Source organism: Bufo gargarizans, chromosome 2, assembly GCF_014858855.1.
Source record: "Bufo gargarizans isolate SCDJY-AF-19 chromosome 2, ASM1485885v1, whole genome shotgun sequence".
Classification (NCBI taxonomy): Eukaryota; Metazoa; Chordata; class Amphibia; order Anura; family Bufonidae; genus Bufo; species Bufo gargarizans.
In genome coordinates this window covers 104,977,302-104,999,058 of record NC_058081.1, presented here as the reverse complement: position 1 = coordinate 104,999,058, position 21,757 = coordinate 104,977,302, and the positions used below count along the sequence as shown (strand labels likewise).

At 46.5% G+C, this 21,757-nt stretch overlaps 1 protein-coding gene across 4 annotated transcripts in view; it reads left to right on the top strand.

Annotated features, from left to right (window-relative positions):
* Positions 1-21,757, top strand: part of PIAS1 (protein inhibitor of activated STAT 1) — an 85,656-nt gene that overhangs the window by 26,661 nt on the left and 37,238 nt on the right. For all 4 annotated transcript variants that reach the window (XM_044283144.1, XM_044283145.1, XM_044283143.1 and 1 more), the window contains exons 2-3: positions 1,068-1,512; positions 20,021-20,105. In XM_044283144.1, the coding sequence (XP_044139079.1) occupies positions 1,071-1,512; positions 20,021-20,105 (527 nt within the window). In that variant the 5' untranslated portion in view covers positions 1,068-1,070. The remainder of the gene's footprint in view (positions 1-1,067; positions 1,513-20,020; positions 20,106-21,757) is intronic.

Below are 21,757 nucleotides of genomic sequence, written 5' to 3'. Positions count from 1 at the left end.
TTCCCCGCTCCCGAACACCCGATGCATAATGGAAGCGCCTACTAGTATTCGCTTTATACGCATTATTGGTATATCTGCAAGGTTAGATGCCGATACCAATTTAATGTACAAAATCCTGAATATCAGCCGATATCGGTACTTGATAATCGGTAAACTTCCCTAATGCTAAGAGTCCATTCACACATCTGCAATTTTGTTTCGCATTTTGCGGAACGGAATTGTGGACCCATTCATTTCTATGGGGCAGCATGATGTGCTGCCCAGACACTGAATTGCGGACCCACACTTCCGGGTCCGCAATTCCGTTCTCGAAAAAAAAATAGAACATGTCCTATTCTTGTCCGCAATTGCGGAGAATAGGCATATTCTATTAGTGCCGGCAATGTGCGGTCCACAAAATACGGGACGCACATTGCCGGCTGTGTGAATGGACCCTAAGTAACAGCATTGGAACACCAGGGAGGAGACGTCACCTTCTCACTGGCTGTGATGCTCTGCGCTGCTATTGGACAGCGCTACAGCCAGGGAGAAGTAGACACTACTGTTACTTAGCATACAGAGCGGGAGACTGTAACGGGGGCCACAGCGGCGCGCAGAAATAATAGTGCAGGAACACCCCTCATGTATGCCCTAAATGTCCTGCTACTTGGTTATTAAAGTATGGACCCATGAAAAGTCCTCTTTAAAGATAATACAACCTTATCCGTTCAGACGGTTGTATTATCGCGACGGAAGCGTTTTTTGCTGATCCGTGACTGATCCAAGAAAAATGCTGCTGTGAAAGTAGACTTACCAGGATCACTCCCAAACGCCTTCATTAATAACATATTAAGGGATTGCTCGTAATACACTCCCCAATTTCCCAGCAGTGTTAAGTCGACATGCAGTTCTTTACCATTCTGCAATACAGATTAGTGTATGTGCCAAACCCTAGCTCTTCACTACCACAGACTTCTTGATGGTGTGTAGATTTGGAGAATTTTTTAGGAACTGTATCTCTGCAGTTGGGCTTTCCTGCTGTTTTCCCTTCGTGACAGTAACTGATTTCTTCTGTCTCCCCGTTCTAGCAAATGGTTATGAGCCTTCGTGTTTCTGAGCTGCAAGTACTTCTAGGATACGCAGGACGCAACAAGCACGGGCGCAAACACGAACTCTTGACCAAAGCTCTGCACTTGTTAAAGGCCGGCTGCAGTCCAGCTGTACAGATGAAAATCAAGGAGCTGTACCGGCGGAGATTTCCACTCAAAATTCTCACCCCTGCAGACTTTTCTTTATCCGGCGTGCACTCCAGCACCATGCCAGCCAATATGTCTCCATCCTCCATTCCTCAGCTTTCATACGACGGTCACCCTGCTTCTTCACCACTACTTCCAGTCTCCCTTCTTGGGCCCAAACATGAACTGGATCTCCCACACCTCACCTCCAGCCTCCACCCTGTCCATCCGGACATCAAACTGCAGAAACTGCCCTTTTATGACCTGCTGGACGAACTCATAAAACCCACAAGTTTAGGTGAGTGTGTTTAATCGAATGAATCGCCTCATCGCTAGCTGCCTGTCATACAGTTGGTAATGACTGTAATGGATTTACAGGCACCTGTCGTGCATCAAGTAGATTACAAGGAGCTTTTCTAAGTGTTCTTAAAGGGGTTGTGCAGAGCTAGTGTATTGATGACCTATACACCAGGTACCCCCGCACATAGGCTGTTTGGAGAGGCCATGGTGCTCCTGCAAGCGCTGCGTCCTCTGGGTGCCGTCTACCTCTGCTTGTCCTGTTCACATTCATACTCTTTCCTTCTGTTAGTCCTTTTGGAAATGTATGAATAAGTTGACAACTGGGCGTTGGCACTCCCTTTGTCTGACATTGTTCAGTGAGTGCCGACTGTGTAGGGAGACACCTTGGTCGAGAAGTAGAATGGCAGTGCCCAGTTGCCATATTTCCAGGAGGAGTGTCGAAGGATTGGGATTATGCAGAGTTCTTAGAGATAGGATGCTCAAGAAGTATATCTCCTGGAATACACCTATTTTGTTTCAGTCCATATAAATAGATATATAGCTATCAAATTTTTTTATTTTATTTTTTTCCAGTCCGTATGCGGAACCATTCACTTCAATGGTCCCACAAAAATGACTCTGTGTGCATTTCGTGTCCATATGCTCGTTCTGTAAAAAAAATAGAACATGTCCTATTATTGTCCTCATTACAGACAAGGATAGGACTGTTCTATTAAGGGCCGGACGTTCCATTTTGCAAAATGCAGAATGCACCTAGCTGGTATCCGTGTTTTGCGGATCCGCAATTTGCACACCACAAAACATCCAACGGTCATGTGTATGAGCCTCTAATGGAAACCATGTCACAGTGCCGGATTTGCCACATTATGGACTCCAATAGTGCATAACGGACCTTGTTCTAAATTAATAGGACCCACAGAATATTTCTTGGGTGTCATACTGTTTCAGCAACGTGGCTGTAAAACCAGGCGTCTGTAAGATGTCTACAAAGTGCTGAACTTGCAACTGTTAGGCCATGTTCAGAGGATTTTTGTCTTGGGAAGATATGGTGCTGACTCTCAGATTTCTGCGGTGGATCGGAATTTCGATATCTGGTAGACCTGTGTGTGGCCTTAACCCCATTCAATGGTTGAACAGTTTCTGCTGCAAAAATTCACACATCGGATATGATTTTTTTTTTTCGCTGCTGATTTGGAATCCGCACTGTAGGGGGATGGGTGGGGTGCCCTGCTGCATGAATTGTCCATTGTATTCAATAGGACATGATTTGTAGGCAGATTTCACTTGTAATACGTACTGAGTGGTATGTGGGCGTTCCGATGTGTGACTATTCGCTTATACTACTAGAATCCGCATTTTGGGGGTGGGGGGGTGGGACTGTTTAGGTTCTGGTTCTCAGCCCGACCAGGGTAATAAATAAAATTTGGAAGCTGTCCTTGTGGTTGTCACTTTGTCCTCTTTCTCTGGACTTGTGCACTTGGTGGTTTTTGTTTCTAAAACTCGTTAGTGGGTAATAGAGATAAAATGGATGTGTCGGCTAAATCTGCTGTGTTATGCAGGCAGCCTATTCCAGGTACAGGTCCGCTGCCAGAACAGCACACACAATATAGGGGTATATTTGCTAGTTCATTTTTCGTGTTCGCATCCGAGCCGCATTTTTTTGCGGCTCGGGTGCGGACCCATTCATTTCACAGAACTGTGTGCTGGTTACGAATAGTTGGGCGGCACTGCGTAAAGGTATGAGTGCGCGGTTAGTGGACGTCACTCCGGATGCTTACGGTAAATGAAGGAAGAGACCGGCACGCCTTGGTACTGCAATTATTATATCTAGTTTATTCGCCACTCATAGAGGTCTCTTATGAGTGGCGAATAAACCCAATATAATTGCAGTACCAAGTAGTGCCGGTCTCTTCCTTCATTTAAGCACTCCATGTGCTGTTCGCATCTGTTGCACCGTTCCGTGGCCCCGCCCAAAAAATATAGCGTGTCCTATTCTTGTCCGTTTTGTGGACAAGAATAGGCATTTCTACAATGGGCTGCCTGTTCCGTTCCGCAAATTGCGGAAGGCACATTGGCGGCTTCAGTTTTTTGCTGATCCGTGGTTTGCGGACCTAAAAAAAAAGGCATGCTTGTGTGCATGAGGCCTTACAGTAACATTTACACCAGTCTGAAGATGCACCAAATGTATCAGTGCCGCACTCTGAATGATACATTTGGTGCATATCTAGACATTTTGGGGGGAGATTTATCAAAACTGGCATAAAGTTGAACTGGCTTAGTAGCCCTTATTAAAGAAGCGCTGAAAAATGAAAGGTGAAATCTGATTGGTTGCTATGGGCAACAAAGCCAGGTTTCCTTTACACAATCTGTTTTTGTCATCTATTGGTTGGCTGACTCTACTCCATAAGGCCTCATGTACACGGCCGTGTTCCGCGGCTGAGAGCGGCCGGGATTCCTCCCGACAGCATGAGCGCAGAGCGTCATTGGTTGCTATGACGCCGTGCGCTCCCTGCTGCCGCCGCTGTACAGTAATACACTGGTATAGATCATACCAGTGTATTACTGTACTGTGGCGGCAGCAGGGAGCGCACGGCATTATAGCAACCAATGACTCCCTGCGCTCATGCTGTCGGGAGGAGTCCCGGCCGGGTTTCCACGGTCCGCTCTCGGCCGCGGAACACGGCCGTGTGCATTCAGCCTAACTCTGTGCCAAAATGTTGGTGCTATTTTAGCTGTAGTTGTCGTATCTTGAGCCACCCCTCTTTCGCACTACCTACACCTCCCCCCTCGGCAAGTGAGGCTCATGGGATTCTTTTTGGCACATTTGCTTCATAAATGGGTATAAGTCTTGATGCGACGTTATGTGCCAGAAATGAGACAAATTTTGGCACCTTTTTTACAACCAGGCCTATGAACAGTCATAGTAAGTATGAGCTATTTGGCTAATATCAATCATCAAAGACAGCATTTGAGGGCATTTGCCGATGCCAGCAAGGAGTTATTGGGGTGTAGCTACTTTCCCGGGGAGTCATGGTGGGTGGTCCAGCTCCTGACTTGATTGCCTTCTCTCAGACCGGTTATGCCATCCTGGGCCTCCTAAAGCGGGGTTTGGTGCATGTTCAGCTGGAGGTGAGGGCGGTAAGTCCCTTATCAGGGTGTATGTACCGAATGCTACTTTGAGGCCTGTGATGACGTGCCCAGAGACGTCCATCAAGGCAGGAGTTGGACTCATGCCTAAGTGGGAGAGCAGTTCCACCCTTATGATTCCTTGCTGGTATATGAATGCATCTGTCAAAGATTAATTTTATTTTTTCCTTCTGCATTATGCCCAAACAGACAGAAAAACGTATCCTTGTAACAGGTTGGTGCCGGTTTAGGGGGCTAAATCCTGGTGACAGGTTTCCTTTTAAAGGCATATTTATTTATTTTACTTGCGTATATAGCGCTGACATATTCTGTAGTGCTCTACAGACATTATCATCACTCTGTCCCCAACAGGGCTCACAATATAAGTCCCCTATCAGTATGTCTTTGGAGTGTGGGAGGAAACCCACCCAAAGACGGGGAGAACATACAAACTCCATGCAGAAGTTGTCCTTGATAAATTTGAACACAAGTGCAATGTATTATGATTGTCCTTATTGCTATGCATAGTGATCTTCTGGGTAGTGCTATGTGCCAATGTGGTGATGTGGCAGCCTGCCACTCTATGTCCATGTTGTGAGGTAGCAGGGTTCTACTGTGTGCCTGTTTGGTGATGAATTGGAGTACCATTGTGTGCCTGTTTGGTGATGTATTGGAGTACCATTGTGTGCCTGTGTAGTGATGTAATGGGGTTCTACTGTGTGCCCCTGTGGTGACTTAGAGGGGTGCCGCCAGGTGCCCCTGTGGTGAGGTAGCAGGGTTCTGTGTGTGTCTGTAGTGACGTAGAGGGGTGCCGCCGTGTGCCCCTGTAGTGACTGAGGGGGCTGCTGTGTGCCCCTGTGGTGAGGTAGCAGGGTTCTGTGTGCCCCTGTGGTGACGTAGAGGGGGGCCGCTGTGTGCCCCTGTGGTAAGGTAGCATGGATCTGTGACCCTGCAGGGCCTTGGAGGGCCGCTGCCGCCAGGTGCCCCTGCAGGGACTTGGAGGGGTGCCGCTGCCGGCGGGTGCCCCTGCATTGACATAGAGGGGTGCTACCGCTGCCAGGTGCCCCTACATTGACGTAGAGGGGTGCTGCCGCCGCCAGGTGCCCCTGCAGTGACGTAGAGGGGTGCTGCCGCCGCCGGGTGCCCCTGCAGTAACATGCATGGCTGCATTAGGAGTAGCACATTATGGAGCTGTGAATGTGGTGAGGACAGAACATTCCTCCACTGATAACCTGACAGCTGAGGAGATCCAGGAGCACTGCTGTGTGTGGGGGAGGTGCACCGCACTGTATCCAAGACAACAGCTTCCACCAATCGCCACGCTCTGACCCTGTGCCATCCACACCAGGATACTGTCCGTAGTCCTCTACACGAGGCTGTGCGGAGATGTAGGAGTGATCTCCTTACTGCTTTATGTACTTCTACTTCTTTATGCTTCTTAAAGGATTTTTCTATGAAAAAAAACTTTATGCAGTTGATATTTATTACCAGTCATTTATAGCAGCCATGTATCCCAGCGTGTTGTGTGCAGAATGTATTCACATCATGGGCTTTTCATGGCTTCTTTTTATTAAGAAGGCATCAAGTTCCCCGCTCGCCCCCTCCCATCTCTAAGGGGAAGAAAACGTTATCCTTGCCAAGATGACTTTGTTCTAGCACTGGACGGCGGTGGCCTTCTTGTTTCCCATCTGGCGCTGGTTGAGATTATTAAGAAGTATGTAACTGTGTGTCCATCAAGGTCAACCAAGGGATACAAGAGAATGTGTATGAAGGGTAGGGGTATAGGTATGCCATCTGAAAGTGTGCCACCCATACACTGCTCATCAGTGGCCCAGCATCCAGCCAGTCAGTACCAGCGTCCACGCGTTCATTAGGAAGCCCTTTTAATGGGTGCCGTAAAATAAAACTGTAGTAACCCTAAAAAGATGACTGTATATTTGTGTACAGGTGCTGGGACCACTATACATTCTCTTTGAATGGGTTTGAGAACCACTTAAGTGGACGCTGTAGAGAACCTGATCATGGAGCTAAGGCTTCAGAGCCGATGCTGTGTGACCAGGGACTGGCAGTCGGGCTTAACAATATATGCTGTCAAACTTCTATAGGCACAAATTTAGACTCCAGCAGCGTATAGGCTACCTCTCCAGCCCTAGCAGCAGCTAACCCTCCTGTCTGTATAATGTAACGAGGGGGTCAGAATCCTGGTCAAACTAGGACTCCCGGCATGCAGCATTCACTTTTATGGGACTTCTGAGAACAGCCAAACAAATTGAGTTGGCTGAACCCTGATGTAACAGATGCAGAACTACTCCCTAGAGGGGCATGAACCTGGGCTTGCTGCACTGCACCATTACTATCCATGGTGGGAGCACTGTACTCTGCTGTCTGCAGAACTCCCATAGAGATGACTGGAGCGGCCACGTACATGCCCAACTGTGCATGGGGGATAACTTAAAGGGGTTGTGTCACTTCACTTTTATCATGTAGAGAAAGTTAATACAAGGCGCTTACTAATGTATTGTGATTGTCCATATTGTCTCCTTTGCTGGCTAGATTCAATTTTCCATCCCATTATACACTGCTCGTTTCTATTGTTACGACCACCCTGCAGTCCATCACCGGTGGTTGTGCTTGCACAAAGTACAATCCTATGCAAACTCCCATGGTCCCGGCCAGCGCTTCTTCCTATAGTGTGCAAGCACGACCACCACTGCTGGATTTACATGGTGGTTGTAACCATGTAAAAAAAAGCAGTAAATAATGTAATGAAAAAATTAATCTAACCAGCAAAGGAGACAATATGGACAATCACAGTACATAAGTGCCTTGTAGTAACTTTCTCTACATCAGGCATGCTCAACCTGTGGCCCTCCAGCTGTTGTAAAACTCCCAGCATGCCCGAACAGCCTACAACAGGGCATGGTGGGGGTTGTAGTTTTGCAACAGCTGGAGGGCCGCTGGTTGAGCATGCCTGCTCTACATAAATGCCATTTGCTGGAGTGACATGGCCCCTTTCAATGTAATTGGAATGTCCTGTAAGGAGTAAGTCGTCTTTTTAAGGCTATGGCCACATCTGGTATTTTGATTTGAAAAATCCGCAGTGATTCTTCCTCTGCTTTTCATAAAGGGAATCAACTCTGTAAAAGGGGAGAGCATATTTAAAAGAAGAAGAAAAACTGCTACAAGAGGACACAGTTTTAAATTAGAGGGGCAAAGGTTTAAAAGTAATATCAGGAAGTATTACTTTACTGAGAGAGTAGTGGATGCATGGAATAGCCTTCCTGCAGAAGTGGTAGCTGCAAATACAGTGAAGGAGTTTAAGCATGCATGGGATAGGCATAAGGCCATCCTTCATATAAGATAGGGCCAGGGACTATTCATAGGATTCAGATATATTGGGCAGACTAGATGGGCCAAATGGTTCTTATCTGCCGACACTTTCTATGGCGACATCCACAGCGGATAGTCGCAACTTAGGCTACTTTCTTGTGTTGTTAATTCTGGTATTGAGATCCGGCAGAGAAGAGAGGGAGAAACAAACCAGGTCAGTCACTAAATACATTGAAAGTCAATGAGTGACTGATCTGTTTTTTTGACTAGACACACACTTGCAGGTTGCAAAACGGAATGCTGCTGGAACGGAAGACGTCCTGATGCCTCCTGAACGGATCTCTTTTAGAATGCACGAGAAGTAAACTGATCCTCTGCCGGATCTCAGTACCGTAAAACAACAAAGCAAGTGTGAAAGTGGCCTAATGCAGTGCCTCCAGCTGTTGCAAAACTACAACTCCCAAACAGCCTTTGGCTGTTCTGGCATGCTGGGAGTTGTAGTTTTGCAACAGCTGGAGGCACACTGGTCGGGAAACACTGGCCTAATGGATGTGCTGTGGATGCAGCTCTTATTGCTGGGGTCTTATCTGTATTATCCTCTGAGATGGAGAAGAAAATCTTTTGGCTCCAGGATATCATCGGGGTACATTCATGAAGCAAATACTGGATTTGCCTTAGGAAAGTATACGTTTCAGAAAATCAAGCAGATAGCAATCACTTAATATGCAATTTGTATCTCTAGTTGATGGCATACATTGTAGTGCACAAGGTGACAAATGGCCGCCTTGAGAGGTACAGTCCCTCAAGTGTAATCTGCTGTCAGTTATATGGTGGGCAGTGCCTAATGGTTTAGTTTCTCCATTTTATTTATATCTATTTATTTGAAAAAACAAAAATAGAGGCAGCACTCCAAATGTGGTGAAAAGGGTGAAGACCCGTTTATTCCCAAGTCTTTGCCCTTTTCACCACATTTGCAGTTCTGCCTCAATTTTTGTTTTTTAGATTCATCAGTGAAAGAAATACCGTACCTACCTTCCCTGAGGAATTGCACCCATGTCTGCATTCTGACTGCTGCTGTCATTTTTGCAATTCTATATCTCTATCTATCCCCCTCCCCCTCCCTCGGTGGTTAGGGTGTGCCTAAGGCTACTTTCGCACTGGCGTTTTGGTTTCCGTTTGGCTCCGTTCCGTCTCCATTCCGCTCTGGTGATGCAGAGCCAAATGGATCCGTCCTGACTTTCAATGTAACTTAATCGGGACAGATCCGTTTTCACTGACACAATATGGTGCAGTTAAAAACTGATCCGTCCACCATTGACTTTCCATGTAAGTCAGGATGGATCAGTTTTGACTTAGACTTATTTCCTTTTAAAAAGGAATAAGGCTAACGGATCCATTCTGAACGGATACAAGCGTTTGCATTATAGGTGCGGATCCGCCTGTAGTTTTTTTTAACCTACATATGTGTGTAAAATGTGTTCACACTTGTAACTGACAAAGGGCTGACAACCTGAAACGCAGTCAATCTACTGTTTTAATGGAAGTGGGAATCTTTTTCACGGCAATCATTCGCCAGTGTATGACTGGTATTTGGGGTGATTTTCTTTTGCCTGATTTTCTTGGAAGTTCCTGATTCCTTATGATGAAAATTCCGGATCGGGATGTTTGCTCCTCTTCAGGGCTGGTTGTGTGACCTATGCAGAGTCCGGGGAGGGTGAAGTCCTCTAGTGCCAGCACTATTTATATCTGGACTGCTATCGATTGTCTTCTGCAGGGCTGACGTGTTGCTCTTAGAGGCCACTTATCACACTGCTTCAGTTCCATTATTGATGGGTAATACTAGTGTCCGCACAGCACACGTGAATGTATTCACCTGGAACCTGTTCTCCACTGTAAGTGTCCGAGCATGCGGTGTGCTCATTGATGCCACAATGCAAAAAGATACTAGGTAACGTCAAAGGGACCCTTTTGGTTAGTAGTTTAGAATCTGTACTGGACACTTAATGGCTGTGATATTGTGGGTGCCTCACCACCATCTGTCACCTACTTGACAGGTTTTAAACTGATTTATATAGCTCTGTGGGACACAAGTGCATGATGCTGATGTTACCTTTGTTTAGTTTGCGAGAGTCTCCAAAGCACCAAAAACGAAGTTTTTTAAAGATATGTAAATGAGCCATCACAAGTGCCCAGGGACGGCACATTTGCTGCAAATACCTAGGACCCAAACCCCGGTCCTCCCCCCCCCCCTCTGCCCTTACTTGTGCCTACCTGCTTTATGTATCCACCAGCCAGCCCTATATCCTTATGACACAGACCAATTTAGGCTACTTTCACACTAGCGTTCGAGCGGATCCGTTCTGAACAGATCCGCTCATATTAATGCAGACGGTGGCTCCGTTCAGAATGGATCCGTCTGCATTATAACTTCGAAAAATTTCTAAGTGTGAAAGTAGCCTGAGCGGATCCGTTCAGACTTTACATTGAAAGTCAATGGGGGACGGATCCGCTTGAAGATTGAGCCATATGGTGTCATCTTCAAGCGGATCCGTCCCCATTGACTTCCATTATAAGTCGGAATGGATCCGCACGGCCAGGCGGACACCCGAACGCTGCTTGCAGCATTCAGGTGTCCGTTCACTGAGCGGAGCGGAGGCTGAGCGCTGGCAGACGGATGCAGTCTCAGTGGATCCGCCTCTACTGAGAATGCATTAGGGCCAGACGGCTGCGTTCAGGGCCGCTTGTGAGCCCCTTCAAACGGAGCTCACGAGCGGACACCTGAACGCAGGTGTGAAAGTAGCCTAAACAGTACAGTCCTAATTAGTTTAAAGGATATCAGCGGATTTGTTACATGTGCGCTTGGCAGCTGAGGGCATTGTTGTTGGTCCCATGTTCATATGTGAGCGCATTGCTTAGAAAAATGATGTTTTAGTATATGCAAATGAGCTCTAGGAGCAATGGGGGCGTTACCGTTACACCTAGAGGCTAAGATGTCTCTGCAACTGCCATGCCCTCTGCACCTTGACATTTACACTGCCTGGTGCTGTCAAAGTGCAGAGGGCGTGGCAGTTGCAGTTACACCTACAGACTCTGCTCTCTCTGCAACGCCCCTGTTGCTCCTAGAGGCTCATTTGCATATATTAAAACTTAATTTTTCTCAGCAATTGTGGGCACATATGTACGTGGGACCAACACAGATGCCTTCAGCTGCCAAGTGCACATGTAACAGGTCAGCCAGTGTCATAGGTACAAATCTGCTGACAGGTGCCCTTTAAGTGAGTTAGGACCGCAGTGTTTAATTGGTCCGCGTTGTTAATGACCACGAGGCACTGACGATATTGCATGACTATTTAGGGAACCTGTCACTTTGAACACTGTGTTTTGAGCTGTAGGCAGCCTGTTATAGATCAGGAGGAGCTGAGCAGATTTCATATATAGTTTTATGGGAAAATATTCTGTGAAACTGGTAATTCATTCATTTATATTTCTGCTCCTTCTGGGCTTTGAAGTCCCCCACCTGTGAGCACCGCGGCTTTCTCTCTGCTTTTCCTAGGCCTAGGAACAGCTCGGCCCCATAGAAATGAACAGTGCTGAGCTCCGATACCAAGCACAGTCAAATAAAACTTTAATCAACATAATTGCAAACCTAATAAGCTGTAGTTGTACTCGCCATTTTCTATTGTGTTAGAGTAAAACGAATCCGTCCCCATTGACCTGCGTTGTGGGTTATGACGGGTCCGTCTTGCTCCGCATCCCATGACTGAAAGTAAACTGCAGCATGTTGTGGTTTGCTCTCCCGTTAGAGAACGCAACCGAACGGAACGGAATGCATTTTGGAGCACTCCGTTCTGTTCAGTTACGTTTTGTCCCCATTGACACCGGTGTGAAAGTAGCCTAACCTAAATCAAGAATTTAGTGTTCCACCCTGGAAACCCCTGAACATGGTATACATAGTAAGACATGATCATTGAATTGGTCCTGACGTGATGTCCTGTTGATGTTCATGGTAAAGGCCAGTTGTAAGCCCCAGCTCCTATCTGAGAGTATTTGTAAGGCCTTGTTCACATCATGTTTTCCCTGCTTAACGGCTCACACAAAGGTATTGTTTGTCCGCATCCAATCCACGTTTTGTGCAGGTTGGATGCAGCCCCGTTCACTTTATTAGGGCTGCAAAAGATGCCGCCCGCACACTGTGTGTCCCGTGACCCCGCAAGGAACATGTTCTGTCCTGATCCATAAAACAGTCAAGGACAGTTCTATAGAGTCCAAGATGCTCTGTTCAGCAAAATTTGGAACACACATGACCAGTATCCGTGCGTTATGGAATTGCGGACAGAAAAAACAGCTACGGCCGTGTGCAGCATGAGCCCTGGATAGGTTGGCCACTTAAAAACTTTCCCCGGTCCTGACATATCATAACTAGCTGGCTGTGTAGGGCATAGTGAAGGCATCTTTCAGCTCTTACTATGTTTCCTATGCGCCGGTCAGTTCCCCTGTATTCTCCTTCCCCCCCCCCCCCCCCCCCCTCGTTTTGGTTTCCCGCCTGGTATGTAAATCCATACCATCGGTACAGGGAGGAGGAGAGGCCAGCTTTTCTCAGGGGATGTCTCCTTCTCCCTGGCTGTGAGATGGCCAATCACAGCGGAGAGCGTCACAGCCCTCCCCCTGTACCGATGGTATGGATTTACATACCTCCAGGCGGGAAACCAGAATGGGGGAGCGGAGCGGCACATAGGAAACATGGTAAGCGCTATAACATGACGTCAGTATACCCTACACAGCCAGCTAGTTATGTCTGGACCGGTGAAAGGTCCTCTAAGTACAGGAAAGGATGTGTGCAGGGCAGCAGTCAAGTGGGTTAATCATGTGACCAGCGCCATCTTGATTGCCATGGATGCGCCAACCATTATTATGAGGGGGATCAGGGCTAGGGCAAGGATTTTTTATTTTTTTTTGGTGACCAAGCCCTTTTAGGTATATTGGGAACCCCCTCAAGGCCATAGCCGATAGGTTGTAATGGCATCTGTTTAATGGGTATGTCATGAAAACCTATTGAAAACCGCCAGACTTGTGTGTGATGGAGGATTCAGTGGCATCAGTCACCCATAGCCTCTCATGAACGCCAGAAGGAGACCCTTTTGGCCTCCGTTTGGAAGTTATGGACGCGTTTAGCACGTGTGTCTGAAGATTCTGCATTAAACGTAAAAGCAACTGTTATATGAATGGAGGTCTGCAGTTAATACGGCGCAGTCGTGTTGGTCCAGGTGCCATATACATAAAATGTGGAAAATCCTGAAAAGCTGAACGATTCTAACAAAGACAGAAGACCAGGACTGCACATGGCATTTGGATGGTCACCATGGAAATGACAAATTCTTGGCTGGTGCCCACTTTCATTTTCTCTGGATCTGGATGCCGGAGGCTCAGATGTCTGTCATGAGGTGCAGCAGTATTAAACCTTGCGCAGTGCCTGAGCTGAATACATCAATATCTGTTAACCCCAATCTGTCGCTGCCTTCCCGAGATAAGCTACATGCACAAGACCGTATGTGTTTTGCGGTCCGCAAAAAAATAAAATAAAATTAAACAACGGATGCCATGTGTGTATTTATTTTTATTTTTTTGCAGATCCATTGTAACAATGCCTAAAACTGATGAGAATAGGAAATGTTCTATTTTTTTTGCGGGGCTACGGAAGGGACATAGTGATGCGCATCCTATCCGCAAAAAAAAAACAGGACGGACACAAACAACGTTTGTGTGCATGTAGCCATATGGTACTTTTTTCATAACATGCAAATGGGTTAATTGGGGTTAAAGTGCACTGACGGTGGGTCCTGGCTGGTTGGTGCACCTTAGCACCCCCTGCTTTCTCAGGCCCCCTCTCTTTGCTTGATTGACAGGGCCAGGTGTCTTAATCCTCCTCTCATTCAGCCCTATTAGTCAAGGGGAGGAGGAGGGGGGGCTAGGGAAGAGTGCGGGGGGCTAAGGTGCACAGAGTGACCACCACCTGCCCTCAGTGCACCTTGAGTCTAATTTGCATGTTATGAAAAAGCACTAAATCTCTGGGAAGCACCAGGGATTGGGAGGGAGGAGGTATTGATTTTTTTTCCCTCTCAGGCAGCCCCGGCAGGCACTGTGCCAGGTTTCATACTGCTGTTCATCATGATTCCATTTAAAGGGGGTTTCCAGGCTACAGATATCTATTACCACTCCTTAGGAGGTCCTCAATATCAGATCGGTGGTGGCTTGGTGTACTAACATGGCACGGCCACAACAGTGTATGGTGCTGTCTCCAGAACCCCCATAGAGATGTATGGAGCTGCAGTGTGCATGCCTTACCTTCTGCACCATTCATTTTAGGGTGTTTGGGGTCCCTGTTCTTGTGATCAATTGGCATCCCAACGGTAGCCCCCCACCAATCTAATAGTATCCCCTGTCCTGTGGATAGAGGGTAACCTGTCAGAACTAGAATAGGTCATCAATATCCATAACCTGGAAGCTCTGTTAATACCGGAGAGTGCTAGACATTGTGCATCAGCAGGACGTCCTTCATTCACTGCTGGGGGTCTCCAGTGGTTGCGGAGGATCGGGTGCCTTATGGAGGGTCCTGTATAGTGATAACATGGGCCTGATGCATGTACAGGGTCAGTGCACACCGCATTGTCTGAAGCCATGATTATTAATGACCTTACCGTCATTTGTATGCCTTTGTCCCATCAGTCAGACCACTGATTTTCCAGGGATGCTGGGAGTTGTAGGTTTTGCAGAAGCTGGAGAGCAATTGGCAATGTGTAGTTTTTAAGGGGTAGTTTTTCTGTCTAAGGTTTTTCGGTGGCTTTTTATTTAATTTTTTATTTTTTTTTAAGTAAAATCACAAGCTCCATGTTGGTTCATGGTCTAGGAAATACGAAGCACAGGACACATGCCGTTTTTGTGGGGGGGGTTTGATAAATTTTTGTGTTTCTGACTCCCTTCCCCTCCCTTCAAAAACATGCTTGTAGCTTTGTCTTTTTATATATCTCTTCACTGAAGCCATAAGGCAGACGGTCATAAAAAAAAAAAAAAAAAAAAAAAAAAAAAAAACTTTTATTCTGCAAGATTGTGTTCCTTCACTGTGAACACTCTGCAGTGAGCTGCTTCACAACCGCTGTGCTCCAAGTGACAGCTATAGCATCCAACCAGGACATCACTACAGCAGGTCACCCGGAGCGGAGGGGCTGTGAAGCGCCACCGCCTGTACACTTGCAGGAGCAGAACTACTTACAATAAAAGCTCTACAAAAGGCACATTTGACCTGCTCTCCCCAGCCCCTGCATAGTGCTGTCAGCAGTTTAGCACGGTCCAAACTTCTGACAGACTCCCCTTTTTAAGGACATTTCCACACAGTGTGAACTTGGTCATATACATGTATTAGCTTGTTAGTAGTCGGGTAAGAGCTGCTCCCTCTGCTGTTGGCAGAGATAAGTACATGGGAAGCAATGCAAATGCAGCGTTGTCCTGTTTTAACCTAAAAAGTGAACAGATTGGACGGGGAGGCTCCTGTGACATCAGTGAGATTGCGGTAGTATTGCGGCTTAAACAAGGTGCCGTTTAGCTCTTGCCTGGTTGCTGCCCTCGGCTGTCTGTCACGTGGACTGAATGGCGCAGCAGTGCACATACCCGACCGCCACTTCACTTAAACTCCCCTGTTGTAATGATGATGGGGATCAGTCATCCATTTTATCACCTGTCTTGTGGATGAGTAATAAGGGTTTATCCTGACCAAACCTCTTCAACTCTTATTAGAACACAGCTAAGATTGACTGCTGCGAGAGTCTCTAGTTGCAGGATTTGCCCAATCCGTCTGGTTTCCTTTGTGCTTTACACTGCATCTCCACTTGTTCAGAGAATTTGCTGTGGATCAGCGCAGAAAGTCAGACTTTGTTATAAAACGATAAAAATAAATGTATACATTTGATATATCGCACACATTCTTTAGCAATGATGACAACACAGTGTCATTTGCCTCCTTCGGAAATAAGTCCTACACGGCAATTAACCTGTCATTCTGATTAGAGCACCTGGGCGGCAACCGGATTGCTCAGAAGAAAGCCGTGCAAACACTGGGAGAAGGTATAAAGTGGGCTCTGATGTTGCAAAGCTGCTAGGGCTGTTACCTCGACGGCAGTCGTGGCCAGGATTGCTGAGTAGCCATGATCTCTTAAAAATTAATGGGATGGCTGCGGCAGTTGCAAGAAATCCAGCACTGCTGGATGGGATCACCACTGCCCAGCAATGCTAGCCGCGGCCAGTGTCTCCGTTCAGCCCCAGCCGAAGTGTTGTTTGCGTCCGATCTTCCCATTCGAGCAGGCGCTCCTAGGTTGGACTATCAATCCCCCTTTTTCTCGCAATTGATGCTGGATTTGGGCCTCTAACCAGATCAGATGCTTATCCCTAATTCTGTGGATGGTGGAAAAGTTGTCGCCCCCCCCCCCCCCCCCTTTTAATGCTTTGAGGTTTGTGCTTTCCTTCTGTGAGAGACTAGAATAGCTGGTCTCTTTATGCAGAAATATGGGCTCCACTGCTTGTTTCTCAGATTTAGGACTCGTGCACACGGCCATAGCCATTTTTGTGGTCTGCAAAACACGGATACTGGCCCTGTGTTATCTGCATTTTGCGGAACAGAACGTCCTGCCCTTGGACAAGAATAGGACATGTTCTATTTTTTCTTTTTTTTTTGTGGGGAAGTGGAACAGACCTATTGATGCGGAGAGCACTATGTGCTGTCTGCATGTTTTGTGACCCTGTTGAAGTGAATGGGTCTGCATCCAACCCGCAAAAAATGCGGCTCAAAAATATGTTCATGTGCTTTAGCCTTTAGATTGTGGAATAGCTTAGCCGTCTTACAACTAAGTCATGGTAGCCGTACTGCAGTTGCAGAGTACAGACGTGGCCGCGGCAGCTCCTGTAAATGCGCCCTTATTGGAGCATTTGATAAGAAATAAAAGGGGCAATTTTTTTTCTCATGTCTGTTTTTATGCAAAATGTTTCATAATGGATATTTTATTAATCGGTTAACTTTATTATATTTTTTTTATTTATTTTTTGTCAACTGCACCCATTTACACGTCCGTATGTGTTTTGCGGATCAGCAATTCACGAAAACAAGCAATGTGCGTTCTGCATTTTGCGGACTGCACAGCGCCGGCACTCTCATAGAAAATGCTTTTTCTTGTCCGCAATTGCGGACAAGAATAAGACATATTCTATTTTTGTGCGGATACGCAAATGTGGATGTGGACAGTACATTCCGGCCCAGTTGAAAATGAATAGGTCTGTATCTGTTCCGCAAAATTGCGGAACGGATGCGGGCCCCAAGTCTCAATTTTCAGCTTTCCTTGGATAGACTTGAAATTTGCAGAGGGAATGTGGTTGTGGCCATCATGGAGGCCACGTGATCTCCAACTTTTAGACTGATTTATTAAAGGCAGGAAAACTTTGGCACAAATCTGCTCGGGCTTAAAGATTTTATTTTAGATGGTATCAGATCTGCCAAATTTATTACAAGCTTGTGCCTTTTAATAAACCTGGCAGAAATCAGTCGAGCAATCTTTATTTATTTTTTTCTTAGGCCACTTTCACATCTGCGTTTTCATTTCCGCTATTCAGATCCGTCATAGGATCTCAATAGCGGAAGAAAACGCTTCAGTTTTATCCCCATTCATTGTCAATAGAGACAAACCTGAACTGAACGAAACAAAGAGCACCAGAATGCATTCCGTCCCGCTTGGTTGCGTCCCCATCGTGGACAGCAAAACGCTGCAAGCAGCGTTTTTCTGTCCGTGATGTGGTGCGGAGCAAGACTGATCAGTCCTGAGTCTGACACACAATGTAAGTCATTGGGGGCGGATACACTTTCTCTGGCACAATAGAAAACGGATCCGTCCCCATTGCCTTTCAATGGTGTTCAAGACTAATCCGTCATTGCCATAGAAGACCTAAAACAACCGGATCCGTTCATGACGGATGCATGCGGTTGTATTATTGTAAGGGAAGCGTTTTTGCAGAACCATGACTGATCCGCAGAAAATGCTAATTTGAAAGTGGCCTTAGGCTAGGTCTACACAATGACATTTGTCGCGTGACAGGGCAGAACTACACTGCAACATTTGTTGCCCCAATGTCGTGCGACAATTTTTATAATGGCAGTCTATGGTGTCATGCTGCGACTGCGCCACAACAGTCACAGAAAAATCCATCTCGAATGTATTTTCTGTGACTGTTGCGTCGCAGTCGCAGCATGTCTAATATTGCAGTGCGACACCATAGACTGCCATTATAAAAATTGTCGCGTGACATTGGCGCAACAAAATGTCGCGCGACAAATGTCGTTGTGTAGACCTAGCCTTAGACTAGTGTCTGAAATGTCGGGCTCAGTTCTTGTTCACATCTGCTTTTGAGGCGCCCTTCCGGTCCTCTGGTCTCAGATTCCTCCAAAAACAGCTGAGAAAAGTCCTTCATGCATTCTCCAGAACGGAAACCAAACGGACCCCGTTACAGTCTGCGAGATCTGTTTGGCTCCGTTCAGGTCAGTTATTTGCTAGATCCAGCACTTCTCGTCTTCTAATGCAGTGTTTCCCAACCAGTGTGCCTCCAGCTGTTGCAAAACTACAACTCCCAGCATGCCCGGACAGCCTAAGGCTGTCCAGGCATGCTGGGAGTTGTAGTTTTGCAACAGCTGGAGGCACACTGGTTGGGAAACACTGCTCTAATGGAGCAGAATAACGGAAATCAATAGTGTTGGCGAGTCCACTTGGGAAATGTTGCACCTTTTACAAGTAACACTTTTGTCTACAGTTATTACTCCATTAATTTTTTTTTTTTTTTTGCGCCACCCACCTACCAGGGTAAGACTACTTTCACACTTGCATTTGGGGCGGATCTGTTATGGACCTGCACAGACGGATCTGTTCAGATAATACAACCGCATGCATGCGTTCAGAGCGGATCAGTTTGTATTATCTTTAACATAGCCAAAACGGATCCGTCTTGAACACCATTTAAAGACAATGGGGGACGGATCTGTTTTCTATTGTGTCAGTGAAAACTGATCTGTCCCCATTGACTTACATTCTGTGCCAGGACGGATCCGTTTGGCTCTGCTTCGTCAGGAAGACAGAAAAATGCAGCAGGCAGTGTTTTAGTGTACACCTCCAAAGCGGAATGGAGACTGAACGGAGGCAAAACTGATGCATTCTGAGCGGATCCTTTTTCATTCAGAATGCATTATGGCAAAACGGATCCCTTTTGGACCGCTTGTGAGAGCCCTGAACGGATCTGACAAACGGAAAGCCAAAACGCAAGTGTGAGTAGCCTTAGACTTGCAACTTGTTATTAGGGCTCATGCATATGATCGTTTGCAGCTCCGCAATATACTGGCACCAGCTGTGTGCACTCCATTCACTTGAATGGATCTGCAAGACACTGAGCGGAAGTCCATGAAGCACTATGGGTCGTTTCTGTGGCATTTCAGTCTGTCTCCTCGCCGCAAAAAAAAATATAATAGAACATGTTCTATTTTTTTTATATATATATTTTTTTTGCGGTGTGGACTTAATGTTGCGGATCGCGGGTCCATTCAAGTGCTATTTGCGTTAGTGTGCATGAGCCCCTAAAGCTGTTATCTGGTAATTACTATCTATCCTCTGATCGGCAGGGGTGCCGGGACTTAGACCTTGCCGATCTGATGATGCCCTATCCTGAGGATTACTGGATAACCCCTTTTAAAGTCGCAGTTGATAATTTTGGCGTCAACCTCCCTCCTTCATGGTGAGAGCAGCATGTTGTTGATGTTCCTATGACGGTGATCTTGTGTATGTCCCCTTTAAGTGGTGTAGGCAGAAATAATAACACGTTGCCCCCCGCAGTCTTCTGTACACATTCTGAGATCATTTTGACTCTCATACTGAATGTCTTTTCAAAATGTAAAAATAGATGAGGGAAATTGGGGTTGGACCTGGTGCTGTCCATACACTTCTGCCTGTAACGTACTGTCCTTGTCTCCGCAGCCTCCGATAACAGCCAGCGATTTCAAGAAACATGCTTTGCATTTGCATTAACGCCACAACAAGTCCAGCAAATCAGCAGCTCCATGTAAGTCTCCCCCTCCTCTGCCATTCCCATCCTCCCTTTCTCTTTCCAGCCATGTCTCCCCTCCCCCTCCTCACGCCTCTCACTTGGCAACTGCACTCGGCCTATTGAAATGATTGTGCTGGATGGGGGCTAGAGTTACATCTGTGCCTGGTGGTGAATTAAGGCTTGTGTTGGCACAGAGTTTCAAGTGAGTGATACTGGACTGCCAGCACAGGCGCCATATCCCCCTGCAGTTAACTGTTTGGTGGCGGCTGGCAGGATCGTTCTTTATCCTGTTTTCTTGTATGAAAAACTTTTTTCAGTAAAACTTTTGCCATAAAATCCTTACTGCACGGGGCACTTGCTGGTGCACAGTCGGCAATAAAACAGCTGTGGTATGCAGTGCACGGGCCCTTTGTGGTCGTCCTTTGTACAATTATTGCTTCCTGTCGCAAACCTCGCACCTCAAAGTGCATCCCTTCAAGGGACTTTCTAAGGGTATGTACACAGTTTTATATGTGCTGAAAAAAACCTGATTTAAAACCCACATCAGGATTCCGTGTGTGTGTGTGTGTGTGCGTGTGTGTGTGTGTGTGTGTGTTTGTGTTTTTTTTGTGTGGATTTGACATGGTTTTTCATCCTGCCCAGTTGAATACAAACTCTGGATGCAGATTCCACACCTCCTAAGAATAGATTTGTCATTTGTTACTTCCACAGTGCAGTTTTTAAAACCGCAAGCCAGAGAAAAAAGCAAAATATAAAATGTTATTTCCCAATTTTAAAGGGGTTGTCTCACATCAGCAAATGGCACTTACCATGTAGAGAAAGTTAATAGCAGGCACTTACTAATGTAATGTGATTGTCCATATTGCTTCCTTTGCTGGCTGGATTCATTTTTCCCATGACACTAGATGGCTTGTTTTCATGGATATGACCATGCGGCAGCAGTGGCCGTGCTTGCACACTATAGGAAAATGCCGGCCTATGTGTGCTCCCATGTTCCTGGCCACCAGAGAGGCTGGTGCATTTTCCTATAGTGTGCAAGCACGACCACCACTGATGGATTGAAGGGTGGTCGTAACCATGGATATGAGCAGTGTATAATGTGATGGAAAAATGAATCCAGCCGGCAAAGCAGGAAATATGGACAATTACATTAGTATTAATATCAGAGACTGATGACCTCTGGATAGGTCATCAGTCTCTAATCTGTGGGGGTCTGAGACCCGGGACCCCCACCAATCGGCTGTTTCAGAAGGCATTGGCACTCCTGTGAAAGCCATGGCCCCCTCTGCTCACCAAGCACAGCGCTGTACGTTGTATAGCAGGTGTGCTTGGTATCACAGCTCAGCCCCATTCACTTCTATGGGACTAAGCTGCACCTAGGCCACGTGACCGATGAACATGACGTCCCATGACCTAGGAAAAGCTGGAGAAGGCCGTGGTGTTACTGCAAGAGCCACTTCCTTCTCAAACAGCTGATTGGCAGTGGTCCCAGGTGTTATTTTCTGCGGGACAAGTTGTTCTTTCTAATTCCATCATTAATTATTGCATACAATGTAGTGGGAAGCGGTAAAAAAAATTCCAAATGGAGTGAAATTCGAAGAAAAAAAAATGCAATTCCTTCACAGTTTTACGGGTTTTGTTCCCACGGTGTTAGTTTGTGGCAAAAA